Consider the following 17,310-nt stretch of genomic DNA (forward strand, 5'->3'; position numbering starts at 1 on the left):
ATTACAAAAACGAGCACATATTTCCGACTGCGGCAAAAAAAAGCGCATCGGCCAACCGAACACCAAAAAGAAAATGTGAAAGCAGCTGCCCTCCTCGAGGGAAGTGCTGGATCGGTTCTTTCACTTCCATAATCAAGACAAGAAGACTGTCAAAAAGGCAGCGAGCCTAGTGGTGGAGGAGCTGTTCTTGTTTTTAGAGACCGCCAAGATCTCCAAATACCTGGCCCGGCCTAATTAACATACGAAACTGAGGTGGAAACAAATTAGCGATAACTAAAATATGATACTAAAATACAATTTAGGTCTCAGTCTGGCGATCATGTTTTCTCTCTCCCGCTTTCGTTTTAACTTGCCTTATTTGATCACTTCCTCCTTAGCTCTATTTCCACTCACACCTGGTGTCGCCCTGATTGCTCCCTAATCACCTATCCTGCTCACTATTTAATCACTCCGGTTTTTTGGCTCTGTGCTAGTTCATTGCCTCTTTGACCATGTTTCAAGCCTTCTTGTCATAGCTTTGTTTATTTTCAGTGTACCGAACCCTTACCTCCTTTCTTGACCATGAGTGCTGCCTCTGGTGATTAAGGTACTGCTGCCAAAATGGCTGATTCCCTGTGAGCCGATCCCTGCCTGAAATAATAAAAAAGTTGCACTATCTGTGTTTCTACATTGTGCTTCCACACCACCGAGAGTGGGTTATTGACATTTTACCACACAAATGTCATGGTTGCCATGGCGCCCAATTGGTCCCCGCCGTGTGGCGCCAGGCTCACGGTTGCCACGGCGCCCAATTGGCAGCGCCCATTGACACCAGCTGAAACGCGTTGACAGATTGCTGCCGGACTATTTAAAAGCGGTCTTGTGAATCGCCTGGTGTCAGAGCGTCTGCGAAACTCCTGCTAGACTCTTTTGTGATATAATAATAATAATAATAATAATAATTTCCTTGTATTGTCATTCTGTGTAACAATGTACACAGAACGAAATGTCAATTGCACCTGACCCGTTGTAGCGAGCCTGCCAAGTCCTGTGAATCCCCGTTTTGCCTGTGTTTTGATCCTGTTTTATTTTCGGCCCACTCCTTAGTTATGATTTCAATATACTTCCGCGACCATCGATAGAGTGTGCGCTCATTCTCCTCTGCCAAATAAACTGTGATTAACGTTACGCGATTGGGTTCTCATTCCTGTTTCCTGTCCTAGTTCGTGACAACAAATCGGTGGTTTTTCCACCGATGTTTGAACCCCTATGTGAGTTTTTTGACCCCAAACTTAAAATTCAGATTTCCAAAAATAATTTTCAAAGCACAGTGTTGATTGCTTACATTACCAGGCCAAATGGGCATTGGTTCACCTCCTAAATATATCCGATCCATATGAAAGTTCACAAGATGTGTTTTCTTATTGTTTCAACCCATATTCAGGCCTTTGCTTGTCGAAATATTCATTTTGAATATTTCCGTTTATATGAATCCCTCGCTGTATGGTGGTATAGTTTTTGCGGTTTCGATACTTTGCGGATTTTGAATTGAATTGTCCGCATAGTCATTGATATCAAGTATCAACACACAGCAAATGCCATCACGATGGCGACTGTGATAGACCGGTGAAGGCGGTCAATCAAACAGCCAGGGTGGGCGAGTACACAATGTGTCCACCCAAACCAAAAAACTGGTCGGAGTACTAACGCAGTATCGGGAGGAAAAGCAAGAGCTGTGATGCAGGTCTGGCCGACTGCTATGGCTACACAACTAACCACCCGTGCCGAACCTTAATCTCGTCAATCGCTAGATCTATTACCCTTGAAACGAATGACCTGGAGCAACAACTCTTGGAGAACCACTATATTAGGGATGGTTGTATTTTAACCATCACGGAGACCTGGCACAATTCGAGGTTACCCAATGCCAGAATGCAGCTTGCCAGCCAATTTCCAATCGCTTCTTACACAAAAAGGAGAAGACCTCAAATTTTGTTGTACTTTTGTTTAAAATACTGTGTTCTGTGCTTTTATATGTAGATCTATAGTTGATATGTAGATCCAGTCATATACTCTCAGCCTGTAAGGACGTCATTTCGAGGTAAGTTTGAACCTTGGGGGCATTTATTAAGGTGCAACGCTACTTTGCACATTTTCATATTTCACGGGGGTTCTGCCCGACATTAACCGCGATAACTTAGCTAATACTGTATATAAGGACCACCTTAATGTTGAGTTAAAACGGTGTGAAAAAAATACGGTAAAATGAGAAGAATAAATGTACATTTTTTACCATATAAATGTTTTAAACATATATAAAATGATCTGCCTACAGCACAAACAGTTCTTACTTTGTGGTAACTCACTTAAAACAGGCACCTATAGAAAGGATTACCCACCAAAACTGGTGTATCACTGTATGATATTTACCCTTTTATGATAGTTGGTTGGTTGGTTCCCTTGACAAATAGAGTTGAAGTACAGCCTGGTGGTGCCCATCCTTCTCCAGACCAACATATGTTGTCACCCTGTCTCAAACCGGGCACCTTTTGTGTGATAGGTGATAAGGTAACCATTGCAACTCCCTTAAGGTATATATATATGTATATATATATAAATGAATGAATGTGGGCCAGATTAAGCACCACAAGAAGGCAGATGGTGTCAACAGAGTGCCTCCCTCAGTAGGGCCATGGCATCGGCACGACACCCTACGGTTGGCGTTCAATCACCAGCCGTCTGTCCACTCGCCGCCCGTTCCTCCTGCCAGCCTTAATGAGGCTTAAACGTTAGCGCTAGTGTAATAATCTGTGAAGTCACGCAGCAGAGTAAATGTGGTACCACAGGGGCCGCCTTTTGGCAGAAAAACCTGGTCACTAATGCTTTACACATTAAGGAATGAGCAATGCACGGGCGAGGATGAGCCAAATTGTTTCGGTGAGATTACAATCTGACACGTTTACACGCAGTCTTTCTACCATTCTACTGTTTAATTGTTTTGGCTGAAGGGTGTAAAGGCGTGTGATTGGGTGGACGGGAGTTTTGGAATAAGTAAGAGATGTTGAAGATCGGAGGGAGTTGTAAAAATGATATCAGGAACGATATGGATTTTGAAAAATTTGGAGTTCTGGTGTACTGTGCTGCCTTTGACATTGTAGCACACCACATTTTACTATACAGACTCAGAAATCTGTTGGGCATTTTTTGCACTGTTTTAAACTGTTTTCATACCTACCTCACAGACCAACATTTCTTAGGAATTATGCATGGATGCATGTTCCTTCAGAACCCATGAAGTTACAAGTGGGGTTCCCCAAGGTTGAATTCTAGGCTCGGTACTTATTAATCTGTATTTGCTTGCCCTGGGAATGTCATCAGGAGACACGGAGTCCATTTCCATAGTTACTATTTCAGAGTTCATTAACTTAAAGCAGGCGTGTCAAACATACGCCTAACGGGCTGGATCCAGCTCGTTGGATAATTTAACCTGGCCCACATTTCTGAATATGTCATAAAATTATTTCTATCAAAAGGTATGGTTTTTAAAATAAATGCAAACAAAATTCTCTCTCTGGCTGCCAGTGGGCAGTTTTAAGTTAATACAGCGTGGTGAGTTGGTTCAGGTGTAAAACTACATTCACTCAACTGTTCAAATAGAGAAGTTAACACAATTAATGCCAAAAATTAATATATTTTTAGCCCATGGTTTGTGAATAAATGTGTTGTGTTGAGAAACGATTCCTTGTCATCTGTTATTATAACAAGTAGGGTAAGTTACTAGTTTAGGGTGAATGATAGTAAAGTCAAGTCAAGTTATGTTTATCTGTATGGACTTTAATCACAAGGAGTCTCAAAGGGCTCCACAATCCACAGACTATTGCAAACCACAGACTATTATTACACGATCCCCTGATCTAAAACCAGCATGAGGGCAAGGAAAAACTCAAAAACCTTAACATGAAGAAAATGAAGAAAACCCAAGCTAAAAATTTGGAAGTGACATTCTTTAACTGAGCTGTCTCACATGAGAACAGAAAGTCTGGCTCTAGAGCCAAACTGAGTCTAACATTCCCTGACTTAAAATGAAAGGTAAAGCCTTTGACAAATCCAGCTCCCGATCAACAGTGTTCTCGTTTGCCCGCGTCCCTGCGTCCTAGACGCATCATTTTTGCTAGGGACGCATAGTGTCAAATCAACGTGCGTCCTGTGGACGCAACTTTTTTGACACAAAATTGTCATTACTACCCGATTACATTTTTTTTTAACAAAGATTTACCACAACCTTAACTTTTTGTCAGGCAGATCCGCCATTGTTGTTTTGGTCTTGCGGTTCGAGTTTTCGTCTGCACGCCGATGTCGGCAAACGAGATCTCGTTGCTTTGTGATTACATCATTGTTGTGGTGGTTGTTGTTGAGTGAAGGTGAAGGTGAAGTTTAAGTATGCCTCCGAAAATACGGTTAGTATTAGGTGAAAATCAACAATTGGTAATTTCTTCTGTGTCAGTAATAAGTCGAAACATAATGCAGAAAGTGACAACAAATGCAATAATTCTGGCATGAAAAATGGTGGAGAAATTCTTCGGAAAATCGCAGACGCAAGGAAAACACGTGTGTTGATACGAACAATTCGACGAAAGAAAGAAAACAAAAGAATACTCCTAGCAAAGAAAAAAACTTTTCTGCCAAAATGGACTAAATTATATTCCTGGTTACGCTATGAGGAGAATGATAATGGAGGCTACATGTTCTGTGATGCGTGTACCCAGCGTGACAAAAAACTGGATTGCATAAATCACTTCGCAATACGAACTTTCCGAAAAGCACATTGGATCCGCACAACAACAATGAAAACCACATATTAGCTATGGAAATTCCGTTGCTGTAATTGGACCTTGAGAAGGCAGTACAACTGTGGCGGGATAGCGAACCACGAAGAATATATGAACTGAAAAATCTGAAGTGACAACTGCTTTGTATTACCAATTAACTGTGATGATTAAAACTGCATGAATATATATAGACTAAGATTTCAGCAATATTATTTTGTATAATGTACAATATTTTTGTGAACTGAAAAATCTGAAGTGATAACGGCTTTGTATAACCAATTAACTGTGATCATTAAAACTGAATGAAAATATAGATTTATATTTCAGCAATATTATTTTGTATAATGTACAATATTGTTGTGAACTGATTTTTTTTTAAGTGATAACTGATTTGTATTACCTATAAACTGTGATAATTAAAACTGAATGAATATATAGATTTATATTATATATTTGTCGCCGATTTACAATTTCAACCTTGATAACACGAAATTTTGGGGACCCATAGATCTCTGTTGGGACCCATAGATTCTTGAGCATGCGAGTCCCCGGGACCCATCACTTTTCAGAGGTAAAATGAACACTGCCATCAAGTCCATTTGATAGACTTTTGAACTCTAATGGTCCTCACGTATTCTTGATGGTGTAAAACCAATTCTTAATTGACAGATGTCTCTTACTGGAACATTTGGTTCCCACAGTTGCCATATGAAGGAAAAAGCCCTCCAGTAGTAACAGGTAAGACTCGAGGGGACAGACATCAGCCAGGTGCGCTCTGAAAACCCTCACGCGGGGCGGGGCTGACGTAGTTCACCGCCAGAGAGCTTTCTTTTTGCAACATGAGCGTGAGAAAGTCGTTCAGGCAGAGAGCGTCTCGGAACGCGTCTGATTCACATGGCTTCATTTGTTTTGGGGGGGGGCTTTGTGCAGGTGTGCCGTCTCCATCAATGATGTGTTTGACAGAGGCTGCATTGTTATGTGTGAGGAATTATGTCAGTTTTAGACACCTGTACATGAGACATGCAGCCATGTATGAGCATTGGTTTTTGATCTTTCTGTAGTGCAATCAGAACCACACACAGGGTAAGATATCAAGATCATACTAATATTTTATTCCTGCTTTCTAAATTATTAAAATTATATGATTTAGTTAAAATTTTGCAGAGCTGCTATTTAAGGGCCCGGTCACACAGCCTTTTGCGTCTGTATCGCGGGTAAAATTTTGCGATTTTTTTTTTTGCCCGTGGTTGCTCGCGGTAGAAAATGCGCAAAATTGGCCAACCCGCTGTTCATCCGTGGTATGCCCGCAAATCAGACGCCGGCGACTGTTCCGCTTCCTCATCGCGTCAGTTCCACGTCATTTCTGCGTGTGGACCACGGGTATAAGAGCTGCCGAGCCGGGCTGTAGAAATCATAACCGCTCAAGACACAGTCCCGTGAAGATAAAGATTTCAAGCTATGGCACCGAAAAAGAAGCCAATATGTTATTATTGTAATAGTTTTTCAGTTTTATTTTATTATCTTGTTATGAAATGAAAATAAATGTCAGGAAATAAAAATGGATTAAGACGAGGTCACTACGGTGACGGGGATCCATGTTCATCCCTTGACGTCTCGAGCACAACTGACGTGTGCTCGGCAAATCGCGCTGAATATACGCGGAGAAAGGCGTTTGACCGTCACACGCGTTACACACGCTAATTCACGTGATTCAGCCGCGATTCAGACGCAGAACAAACGTGCTATGACCGTGCTCCATCCGTGATTACTCGCTAAAATTACGCGTCCTACCTGCGTGTAACCACGCCCTGGCCGCAACCGTAGCACGTCATTCCGCGTCTGTACCGCGTCATTAACTCGTGTGTACCACGTGTGCCGCCCGCGGTTACCCGTGGTCTAAAGTTTTGAGCAGCGCAAAACTTTTTCGCGCGGCCGACCGCGTGTGAATTTCTTGCCGTGTGTAAAGCACTGCTGTATCTCGTCTGTATCGCGATCTCAAAGCGTCCAACAGCGTCTGCTTCACGGGCAGAAATTTCTGGCCATGATTCAGCCTCGATACGCCGGTGAAAGGCTGTGTGACCGGGCCCTAAGGTCAGCAAAAACATAGAGCCAGAAAACATCCGTAAATGATTCATCCGGAAAGAGGGAAATTACAATTTAAGGGGCTGTAGTGAATTCATAATCCCAGAGGTGAGGACCACTAGGAAAAGTATGTGTGTGTCTGTGTGTGGAGTTAAGCTTTGGAACGGTTTGCAAGATGAGATCAAACGGTGTCCAACTATTCACTTGTTCAGGTCTAGATACAAAGGAACATTCCTGGTGGAATACAGAGATGAGAAGGGTTGGGTATGAGTGGTGCGGGAGATTGGGAATAGTAATATACCTCATTCATGTCGAGCAACTCAGTATCTTACAACTAAATGTTAATTGACAAGATATATGATATAACGAAACACATGTACAATATAACATGTTAAACTACATAAATAAACACATTTGAAAAAAATAAATGGTGTAAGATTATTTTGTAAATACAACATTTTGTAAGGGCATGGAGCCCTGGAGCTTGACAGGTATGTAATTCAGCCCCATTCACTGAGCAAACGTGCGGGGGCTAAGCTGTCATTTGTCCCCCCACACCTCCCCTACCGAGCCGTGCTCGCCTGCCGATCAAACCTGCGGCAGGGGCGGACGCCGTGGACGACGCCCCGCAGACGGTAGGCGGCAAGCGGGGCGGGGGGTGCGGCAAGCCCGGCGAGGGGCGCGCCTTCCCCGCGGACGCCTGCTCGCCACGTGTCGCGGTCTGTGCGGCGGCTGCGAGTGTGCGGCTGAGCGGGCAGGTGGGGGAAGACGTCTAACTCCGAGTCGAAATCGTTTTGATTTTACAATGTTTGCATTTGCAGACGAAAGGAAGAATATTTGCTCGCTCGAGCTATAGTGCTTTAAAGAGAAGCAAAACTGGTTATTAGGAAGCGAGGCTTGGCGGGTGGCTCCGCGTCGGCCTCCGACTGGGAAGGAGGCAGCATGAGCATCTGCCTCAGCTAGCGACAAATCTCTATGGTTGAAGTGATGTGTGGTTCGCGAACCAAACGGCTTTATGGAACGGCTCTTTGAAGAAAATGACAAGAGCCGGGATCCCCTCTTCTCTCGCTTCTCTTTCTCTCTCTCTCTCTCTCTCTCTCTCTCTCTCTCTCCCTTACTTTCTCTCTTTTTCGCTTTCTCTCTAGCTTTATCTATCTCTTATATATATATAAATGTCTTTCAGTCTATCGTTCACTATTTCTCTATTGGGTACTCGCTCCATCTTTCTCTCTCTCTCTTTTATATATATATATATTTTTTTTTCTCCAATTTCTCTTTTTTCTTTCCGTCTATCTTTTTCTCCCTATATTTCTTTCTATCCCTCTATATTTATCATTTTCTCTTCCTCTTTCTAGAGAAATCTCTTTGTCTTTCCTTTCTTTTCCAACCTTTCTTTCTATGGTTTTCTATCTTTTAAACCCTCCTTTATTCTCTTTCGTTTTCTCTCTCTCTGTCCATCTTTTTCTCTCACTCTCACTTTCTCTCTATGGTTGTCTTTTTCTTTAGCTCTCTATCTTTTGCCATTTCTCTATCCAACCCTCTCTCTATTTCTTTCTCTTTCTTTTTATCTCTAATTATTTCTCTATATTTCTCTTAATCCTTCTTTCTATATTTTTCTCTGTATCTTCTGTATCTTTCTATTTCTATATATTTCCTTTTCGATCTTTCCATCTCTTCCTCTTCATCTTTTTCTATATGTATTGTGCTCTCCTCTGTCTTTCTTTCTCTATTCTTCTCTCTTATATTCTCCCTCCTTTTTTCTACATATATCTTTCTCTCAATCTCTCTTTATTTTTCTTTCACTCTCTTTCCCACTCTCTTTTTCTTGCCTCTTTCATTTTCTCTCTCTCTCTCTTTCTCCTTTACTGCTTCTTTATCTGTATCTTTCTCGATGTTTTTCTCTCTATGTAAATCTCTCTCACTTTCTGTCTCTTTCTTTCTGTTTTCCTTTCTCTCTCTTGCTCTCTCTTTTCTTTATACCTTTCTATTTTACTTCACTCTTTTCCTCTTTCTAATTCAGTTTATTCTTTCTCTATCTTTTTCTATACATAGTCCTCTACCTTTCTATTTTATAATCTCATCCCTTGCTTTCTCTCTATTTCCCTATAACGCTCTATATTTTCTCTGTCTCTTTTCCTTTCTCTCTTTATCTCTCTATTTTTCTATTATTTTTATCTCATCTTCTCACTCTCTCTCGCTCTCTTGAAGGCGCTCGTGACTGGTCGATATGAGTGGCGTCACCTTTGTGTTGTTTGCTTAATAGCCTGGATGGGCTCCAGCACCCCCGCAACCCTACTGAGGATAAATGGTGCAGATGATGGATGGATGGATATACAATTTGAAAGATTTAATTCAGTAGAAGTGCACTGTAGATGAAACAATAAAAGGTTTTTGTAACATAGCAGCGGGGTATATTTTAAAAATCAACATGAGGTTCTGAAGCGCTGTTTAGGAGCTGAAAGAGTCGGCTCTTTTAAGTGAGCCGAGCTTTAAGAGCCGCTTCTCGAAGGAAAGCCGATTTTCCCATTACTGTTGCTCTGGCTCACATTCCGATAAGGAAGCCCGCGTCCAGCTCGCTCGGTGGGCGTGGTTTTCCCAGGCTTTTAAAACAGCAGCTGCTATTTACCTTCCCCTCTAATGTAAACCACCGCAGCCGCCACACACTCTACGCCCTCCCCTCTCACCTCACCTCGTCTCCCCCCTTTTCCCTTCCCTTCCTCCCCCCCAGTCTGCAGCCCGGCGGCCAAATGTGCACGCACGGCGCTCGTAAAAGGAGCCTGGCACGTGCTCCACATGCACGACTCCACGCGTGATTAAATGACAAACATCTGCAACAGGCTAGCACACTTGATTCGATTCCAGAACCGGAATAAAGACGTGTTTGTTTTGCAGGACCGGATGATTTGAGTTGATCTCACGTGCTTGCAAAGTCCAATTTTGCTGCTAAGAAGCAGTTTTTTCATCTGGAGGGGTTTGTTTCCTGTTTTTCACAAGGTGGGGGGTAAATGTGATATTTTTTGGAGTAGCAGCATAATTAACATTTCATTTTATAGTTAAGAACAAATGGAATTATTCATCGGGGGTCTTAAACTCAATTTTCTCGGGGGGCTGCCGGAGCTAGGGTCTGGGTGAGGTTGGGCCAAAATTCGGTTTTCTGCAAAAAAAAAAGTTTAAAGTCTAAGGCAGGGGTGTCAAACTCATTTTAACTCGGGGGCCACACGATAAAACATTCTGTCGGGGGCTGGATTAGTAGATTAAAGAAAAAAGAAAAAGATAGATAAAGAAATAAGAGAAAGGGGGAGGAAAAGAAGAAAGGGCGGGACAAAGAAAGAGAGAGATGAGGAGAGCGTGAGAAACAAAAGAGATAAAAAGAGAGGGAGAGGAAGAAAGAAATTCAAAGAGAAATAGAAAGACAGAAGGAGAGAAAGGAGATTAGTAAGAGAGAGAGAGAAAAGGAAAAAATGAAGTTAGAGCAAAAGAAGTTAAATAGACAGAGAGAGAGAAAGAGACAAAGAGCAACAAAGGAAGACAAAAAGAGGGACACAGAGAGTGAAAGAGACAGAGAGTGGGATAAAATGTGTGGAAGAGAGAGAGAAAGACAGAGAGACAGAGAGAGAGAAATAAATACAAGTACAGTGTCTTTGTGAGAGGCACCTGGCTTTGGCAACATCAAAGTTGGCATATTTCAACCTGCAGCCTGTTTTTCTCTTGCGCTTCTCTGAGTGTTGTCTCACGGGCCGGGTTCAATCCCTTAGCGGGCCTAAACTGGAAAATGTCATTAATCAAAATGGTAAATGGTAATTGGTCTGCATTTATATAGCGCTTTTCAAGTGGGTGAAGACCTTCCAAAGCGCTTTACAATGTGCTTCACACTTACCCATTCTCACACACACTCATACACCAATAGGGAGTCAGCCATGCAAGGCGCCTACCTGCTTATTGGGGGCATTAGGGATTCAGTGTCTTGCCCAAGGACACTTCGACATACAACAAGGAGGAGCCAGGAATCGAACCTGCGACCTCTTGATCCCAAGACGAGTGCTCTAGAATATTGATTAAAAAATTGCAAAAATATATGAACTATCATTTAGATGCCTTCTTGTTTTTCATGTTCTTGTTCTTGCCCCTTGAGCAAGGTTCGCCAACCTTTTTCAAACTGAGAGATGTTTTTTGTTACTGATTAGCGCAAAAGAACTATGATTTTGATATGCATTTCTAAAATAAAAACTTATCATTTTATTACTATGTTGTACTATTTTATGACCAGGTTAATATTGGAACTAGGGTACAAAAAGATCATTTCCCTAAAAGAAACCATTGACCCAGAACTGGTGAGCTCCAAGTTGGAGACCTCTGACTTCGAAGGAGACGACATAATTGTCTGTCATCTTGCTGCTACGGGGGATTACTTCTTTTGGTGAAAGGCTGGTTGGAAAAAAATGAACATTGGTGCTTTATGGTCACTCTGAGTGTCTAAAATATTAATTCTACTTGTGTTTTTAGCACTGGTTTTTGGTTGCATGACAAAAAACTTTATCATCTATATAGGGGTAAATAGGACAAACCATCCATTTAACTTTCTTATTAAGAAACCAGGACAGCACAGTGTCTGGCTCCTCAGTGTGCAGCCCCACGGTGCAGCGGTTCAGGGTTCAAGACCAGCTACAACAGCCTCCCCGTGTGGAGTTTGCATGTTCTCCTTGCACCTGTGTATGGAGAGTTATTATGGAAGCTCCAGAGTCCCATAACTCAATTAAAAGAAGAAACATTCAATCGATAAAAACGGCCTTTTAGAATAAAAAGCATTCAGCAAAATATTTTAATGAAAGTGTTTTGATGATTGAATTTCACATGTCATATCATTTAAGTGCCGGCACGGCGGCTGAGTGGTGAGCGCGTCGGCGGCACTGTTCTGAAGTCAAGGGATCGAATCCTTCTGTGCGGAGTTTGCATCTTCTCCCTGTGCTTGAGTCTGTTTCCTCTGAGCACTCCGGTTTCCTCCCACGGTGCCAAAAATATGCATGTCAGGTTAATTGGCTGATCCCAATTATCCCTAGGTGTGAATGAGCGGGTGATTCTTCTTTCTGCGACTGGCAACCAGTTCCCCTGCCCACTGCCAGAAGATAGACAGACATTGGCTCCAGCACCCCCGCAACCCTACTTAGGATAATGGATGGATGGATTAAGAACCTATCATTTTGAGGACCGCAAATGGCTCTCAGGTACTGTATCATAGTGAAAATATTGCTAAAGTAATGCATCATTACTATTTAAATTGCAATGTAGAGAGAAAGGGTGAGCAATAGATAGATAGATAGATAGATAGATAGATAGATAGATAGATAGATAGATAGATAGATAGATAGATAGATAGATAGATAGATAGATAGATAGATAGATAGATAGATAGATAGATAGATGGATAGATAGATAGATAGATAGATAGATAGATAGATAGATAGATAGATAGATAGATAGATAGATAGATAGATAGATGGATGGATGGATGGATGGATGGATGGATGGATGGATGGATGGATGGATGGATGGATGGATAGATAGATAGATAGATAGATAGATAGATAGATAGATAGATAGATAGATAGATAGATAGATAGATAGATAGATAGATAGATAGATAGATAGATAGATAGATGGATGGATGGATGGATGGATGGATGGATGGATGGATGGATGGATGGATGGATGGATGGATGGATAGATAGATAGATAGATAGATAGATAGATAGATAGATAGATAGATAGATAGATAGATAGATAGATAGATAGATAGATAGATAGATAGATAGATAGATAGATAGATAGATAGATAGATAGATAGATAGATAGATAGATAGATAGATAGATAGATAGGTTTTCATGCTTTGCCTGGGTTGTGCTTCCCATTAACCATGAAAATTGAGGGATTATTATACTTACTTACAATTTAAATTTGAATATAGACATGACAGACACAGACTGTAAACTTTTGATACCACAAAATTCAAAAGCAAAATTTTCTTTATGTATCCTTTCATTGCAGCCAAATATCGATGAATTGTTGAGTGGGGTTCACATTCAACATGTGATAGATAGAATATGCCTTTATTGTCATTGTTACAAAATGGGTTGAACATATTGTGACAACAAAATTGGACGTAGCACTCCCGTTTCACATTTAACCGTGAGGATAGTTGGGTAAATGTTTGTAAAATACATTTTTAAAAAAAGTCTTAGAAAAAGGTGTATGCACGCATGCGCGTCCTAACTTTGATGGCGCCCGCTCCCGGTTGCTCCCGTTTGCTCCCGGTGCGGGTGCCCGCCGTGCGATGATGGAAGAGTGGAAGGCAGTTTCCCGGCTGCGCCCTCAGTCCGGGCAGCGCGCCATTGGCCGCCAGCTGCGGTCGGCCACGCAGCCAATGGGAGGGCGCCGACCACGAGCCGTCCTCCCTCGGGCCGCGTGCGCCTCGTCCTGATTGGTTCCAAGTTAGTGTGGGAAAGAAAGTTTGGGAAGTTTCACACGAGCCGTTCGCGTGCGGCACAAGATATAAATACACGCCACACGCAGGCGCGCCGACACACACAAGCTTGCATTTTGCAGAGGCGCGTCCCTCAAATTCTGGATTCTAACGGGACTTTTGCAGCAGCGGACCCTATTTTTCTATTGCTCCGATTGGAGGGATAATCGATTTTGCTGTCAAGATGCCCGCCGACATGATGGAAAAATCGTCCTCTTCTCCGGTTGCTGCCACCCCGGCCAGCATGAACTCCACCCCGGATAAACCCAAAACAGCCTCCGAGCACAGAAAGGTGAGAGAACACACATGCATGCTGCACCTTGATGTTCACATTTGACGCAGAATATACGTACTTAGCCTTTTCCTTTTTGTATATTTCGCATTTTATCCTTGTTTCAAACTTATTTTACACCGGGGTTGCAAAGAACATTTTATTCGCATTTTATGTAAATGACAATAAAGACAATCTTGAAGAATCAACCTAAACGTTTTCCTGTATTTTATACGTCCTCCATAATTCCAAATTGTATTCGCTATATAAGAATGGTTCTACAGGATGTTATATTTTTCTGTTAGACCCATTTGTATTGCTCGAATCCAGATCGTCTCGGTCACTGGTAGTGGATGGGTAAAATTGTGGCAGCAGGTAAAAAAAAACAATAAGACATGGACTAACGGGCTGAGGGACAGTTTTGTCCTCTGCAGGGCAATCACCACCCTAAACAAACGACACAACCTTGCCGGACTTATATCTTATATATATTTAATGTCCTTATTACATGTTTACTCTAGAGTGCCTTGTCTTATCTCGTTTCATAAAATATTTCTTACCCCGTAGATATCAATGGCAATAACGACTCTTCTATTTTTTAGTATATTCTTTTCCAGCAAATTTTAAATCTGTGATCAAAACATTTCTTTTGTGTGCTTTAAATACACCATTTTTTAATTTTACTCTACAAAGTCTGTCTGTGAGTAAATAGGTGCCGCGTTGTGTTTGTGAGGTTTATTATGGGGAATCGTTAATAAGAAATTTACGTGAATATTAAGCGTTGTACGTACGAGCTGATGTTTAGTAACATCTCGTTCTCTTCTGAAGTCTTCCAAGCCCATAATGGAGAAACGGAGGAGAGCCCGAATCAACGAGAGTTTGGGTCAACTTAAAACTCTCATCTTGGATGCGCTCAAGAAAGATGTAAGTTTGCACATGCTCTGGAAAAAAAATTCAAACTGGATCCTGATTGTGTGGTTTTTTTTTCGTTTGCAGAGCTCCAGACACTCCAAGCTGGAGAAAGCAGACATCCTGGAGATGACGGTGAAACATCTCCGGAATCTCCAAAGAGCTCAAATGACCGGTGAGTTTGGGTCCCGAAGTTCCGAAGAGGGGATGGGTGGGCAGGAAAAAGTGTCAGATTGCTAATATCCGCCGATTTATCCCAGCTGCTCTCAACACCGACCCCACCGTGTTGGGCAAATACCGCGCAGGTTTCAGCGAATGCATGAACGAAGTGACCCGATTCCTGTCCACCTGCGAGGGGGTCAACACGGAGGTCCGGACCCGGCTCCTGGGCCACCTGGCCAGCTGCATGACGCAGATCAACGCCATGAACTACCAGAACCAGCATCAGATCCCTCCCGCACCCGGACCCACGCATCCGTCCTTCGGCCAGCCCATGGTGCAGATCCCCGGTTCCTCCCCGCAGGTGCTTCCCATGCCGTGCAAAGGGGCTCCTTCTCCGGCCACTTTGCCTGGCTCGGACGCCACTAAAGTCTATGGCGGGTTTCAGATCGTTCCAGCCACGGACGGACAGTTTGCCTTCCTCATCCCCAACTCGGCGTTCGCTCCTAACGGCGCGGTCATCCCCGTGTACGCCAATAGCCCCGGGACGCCAGTTCCGGTACCGGCTGCCGTCTCCCCTGGAGCCCCGTCGGGAAATTCGGACTCGGTGTGGCGGCCTTGGTGAACTTTGCAAAGGAGCGAGAAAAACTTGCAAAACGACGCTTAGGCTACTAGTTTTTCCTTTAAGTTAGATTTTTTTTTATCAAATGGGAAAAGAGTATGCACTATATTTGTACAGCTAACAAAAAGTTCATATTGAAATGAGATTTGTATTGTGGAAGTCCGTTCACTGCGTTTTTTTAAAAAAAGTATATATAAACAATTGTCTTTCTTACTTTTTTGAAGCCAAAGATGTTTTACGCCGTTCTTCGTTTTGGAAGACAAATAAATTTGTTACTACATGAACACCAGCTCTTATTATTACATTTTTTTCTATTTAATTCGGATGGATGGGCGGTTTGGACGGACAGACGGATAGAGATAAATGGACAGATAGATGGATAGTTAAATCATATAAAAACTGTTGTCTCTCTTACTTTTATGAAGCCAAAGCTGTTTATCCCGTTTTCCGTTATGGGACATAAATCTATTTACTTCATAAACCCCTTTGTTTATTATTAAGTTTATTTCCCCCCACTTTAATTTTGTTAGTTGTCAAACACTTTTTTAATCAATAGAAATTAGTCTTCATGTTTTGCATTCACCCTGTTCACTCAAATATTGACCCCCCCAAAAAATTCAGAAATCATGATAACTTTTAGGGTTTGGGCCAGTTTGACGCTCGAGGGGTCTTCTAGTGGTCACTTGCGCTCTCTAGCGGTCTAAAACCGCCTTGCACCCTAGTCATTGTGTGTGGAGGAATATAAATGATTAAGACATGCTCAGTTAGAAATGGCATATATATGTATATATATATATATATATATATATATATATATATATATATATATTGTATCAAGCAATTTCTTAGAAGAAGCAGTGTATACTGTTCTTCCGCATCTGTCTTAAAGTTTTAAAACACATGGGTCACAAATATCCCAAATCAGAATAAACCAAACCTTTAATACTTAGATTAATTGAATCCAACGTGTTTATTATTATTATTATTTTACTAAATGACCCAATTATTTGCATTTCTTTTGTAACAATACTACATACCATCTGTGTTGTTTGAGAGAGGCTGACGTTTTTTGCAGTTTTTGTACAAAACAACATTTTGGGATGGCTTTAAAAAACACTTTCAAAAATAATATCCTTTTTTAGAAAGTTTTTATTTTTTTTCAACATTATGATCCATTCTCCCCGTGACTCTACTGAGGATGATCGGTGCAGATGATGGATGAATGGGTGGATGATCCATTTTTTGTGCCATTCGTTTCACAAAACAACCCAATTTGGGGAGATGTTCTTGAAATGAAATTATGCATTTTTTTTTGTTATTTAATGGTAATCAAAGTATACATTTTTTACTGTAGGTTGGCTCAAATGAACCCAGGTAATGGATCAGTTTGTGCTTTATCCAAATTGAGTTATTTTTGATCCACCTGTTTTGAGAGTATAAAGAGTATAGACTTCCAACATTTAGTTGGAAAGTAAAATGCTCATTATCTGCAAAATGACATATAAATGTTAGTAAAAATAAATATGATCAACTCTTTAGCGTGATATACATTTATTAGATTTGTAAACAACCACAATCTATTTCCATCCATGAATACAAATCATTAGTCATTAGAGGCGCATTTTGTTCAATACTCTTCATCTTTATAATCATGAAACATTTTTTCCTATTTTAAACAGCGCATGAACTTGACAAAACTGTGTTATTCTAGCAGTCGCCTACTGTTGATTTAATAGCGAAAACAAAACTTAATTTACTGATAAATTCGCAAAGGATTAGTAAAGAATTCAAAGGGGGTCATTATTGAGCTTAGTGAGCTTTTCAAAATAAAACACTTTTGAGGTAACATTATTAAAAAAGTTGAAGAAGTATCTCATTTCCGCCTTTTAGCCTGGTTAATACGGGGCAATTTTGGTGAAGAAAATTAATGTATTTTAGGTT

The 17,310-nt window shown here is 41.5% G+C and overlaps 1 protein-coding gene across 2 annotated transcripts; it reads left to right on the forward strand.

Moving 5' to 3' along the window:
* Positions 1-13,460: 13,460 nt before the first annotated feature.
* hes1 (hes family bHLH transcription factor 1) lies at positions 13,461-15,653 on the forward strand. 2 transcript variants are annotated; one of them, XM_088349295.1, is made up of 4 exons: positions 13,461-13,700; positions 14,508-14,603; positions 14,676-14,763; positions 14,849-15,653. In XM_088349295.1, the coding sequence occupies exons 1-4, from the start codon at positions 13,593-13,595 to the stop codon at positions 15,370-15,372; spliced, it is 816 nt and encodes a 271-aa protein (XP_088205421.1). In that variant the 5' UTR covers positions 13,461-13,592; the 3' UTR covers positions 15,373-15,653. The 2 variants fall into 2 exon arrangements, with proteins under 2 accessions (XP_088205421.1, XP_088205422.1); XM_088349296.1 differs by having other exon boundaries at positions 14,894-15,653.
* Positions 15,654-17,310: the final 1,657 nt, after the last annotated feature.

The sequence above is a fragment of the Urocampus carinirostris genome, chromosome 12 (genome assembly GCF_059441175.1).
Source record: "Urocampus carinirostris isolate Australia breed hairy pipefish chromosome 12, RoL_Ucar_1.0, whole genome shotgun sequence".
In the NCBI taxonomy this organism is placed as follows: domain Eukaryota; kingdom Metazoa; phylum Chordata; class Actinopteri; order Syngnathiformes; family Syngnathidae; genus Urocampus; species Urocampus carinirostris.

Coding starts and splice junctions, on each gene's coding strand:
- hes1 (XM_088349295.1), top strand. CDS start 13,593: ATGCCCGCCGACATGATGGAAAAATCGTCCTCTTCTCCGGTTGCTGCC. Junction 13,701..14,507: donor CAGCCTCCGAGCACAGAAAG/GTGAGAGAACAC, acceptor TCTCTTCTGAAG/TCTTCCAAGCCCATAATGGA. Junction 14,604..14,675: donor TGGATGCGCTCAAGAAAGAT/GTAAGTTTGCAC, acceptor TTTCGTTTGCAG/AGCTCCAGACACTCCAAGCT.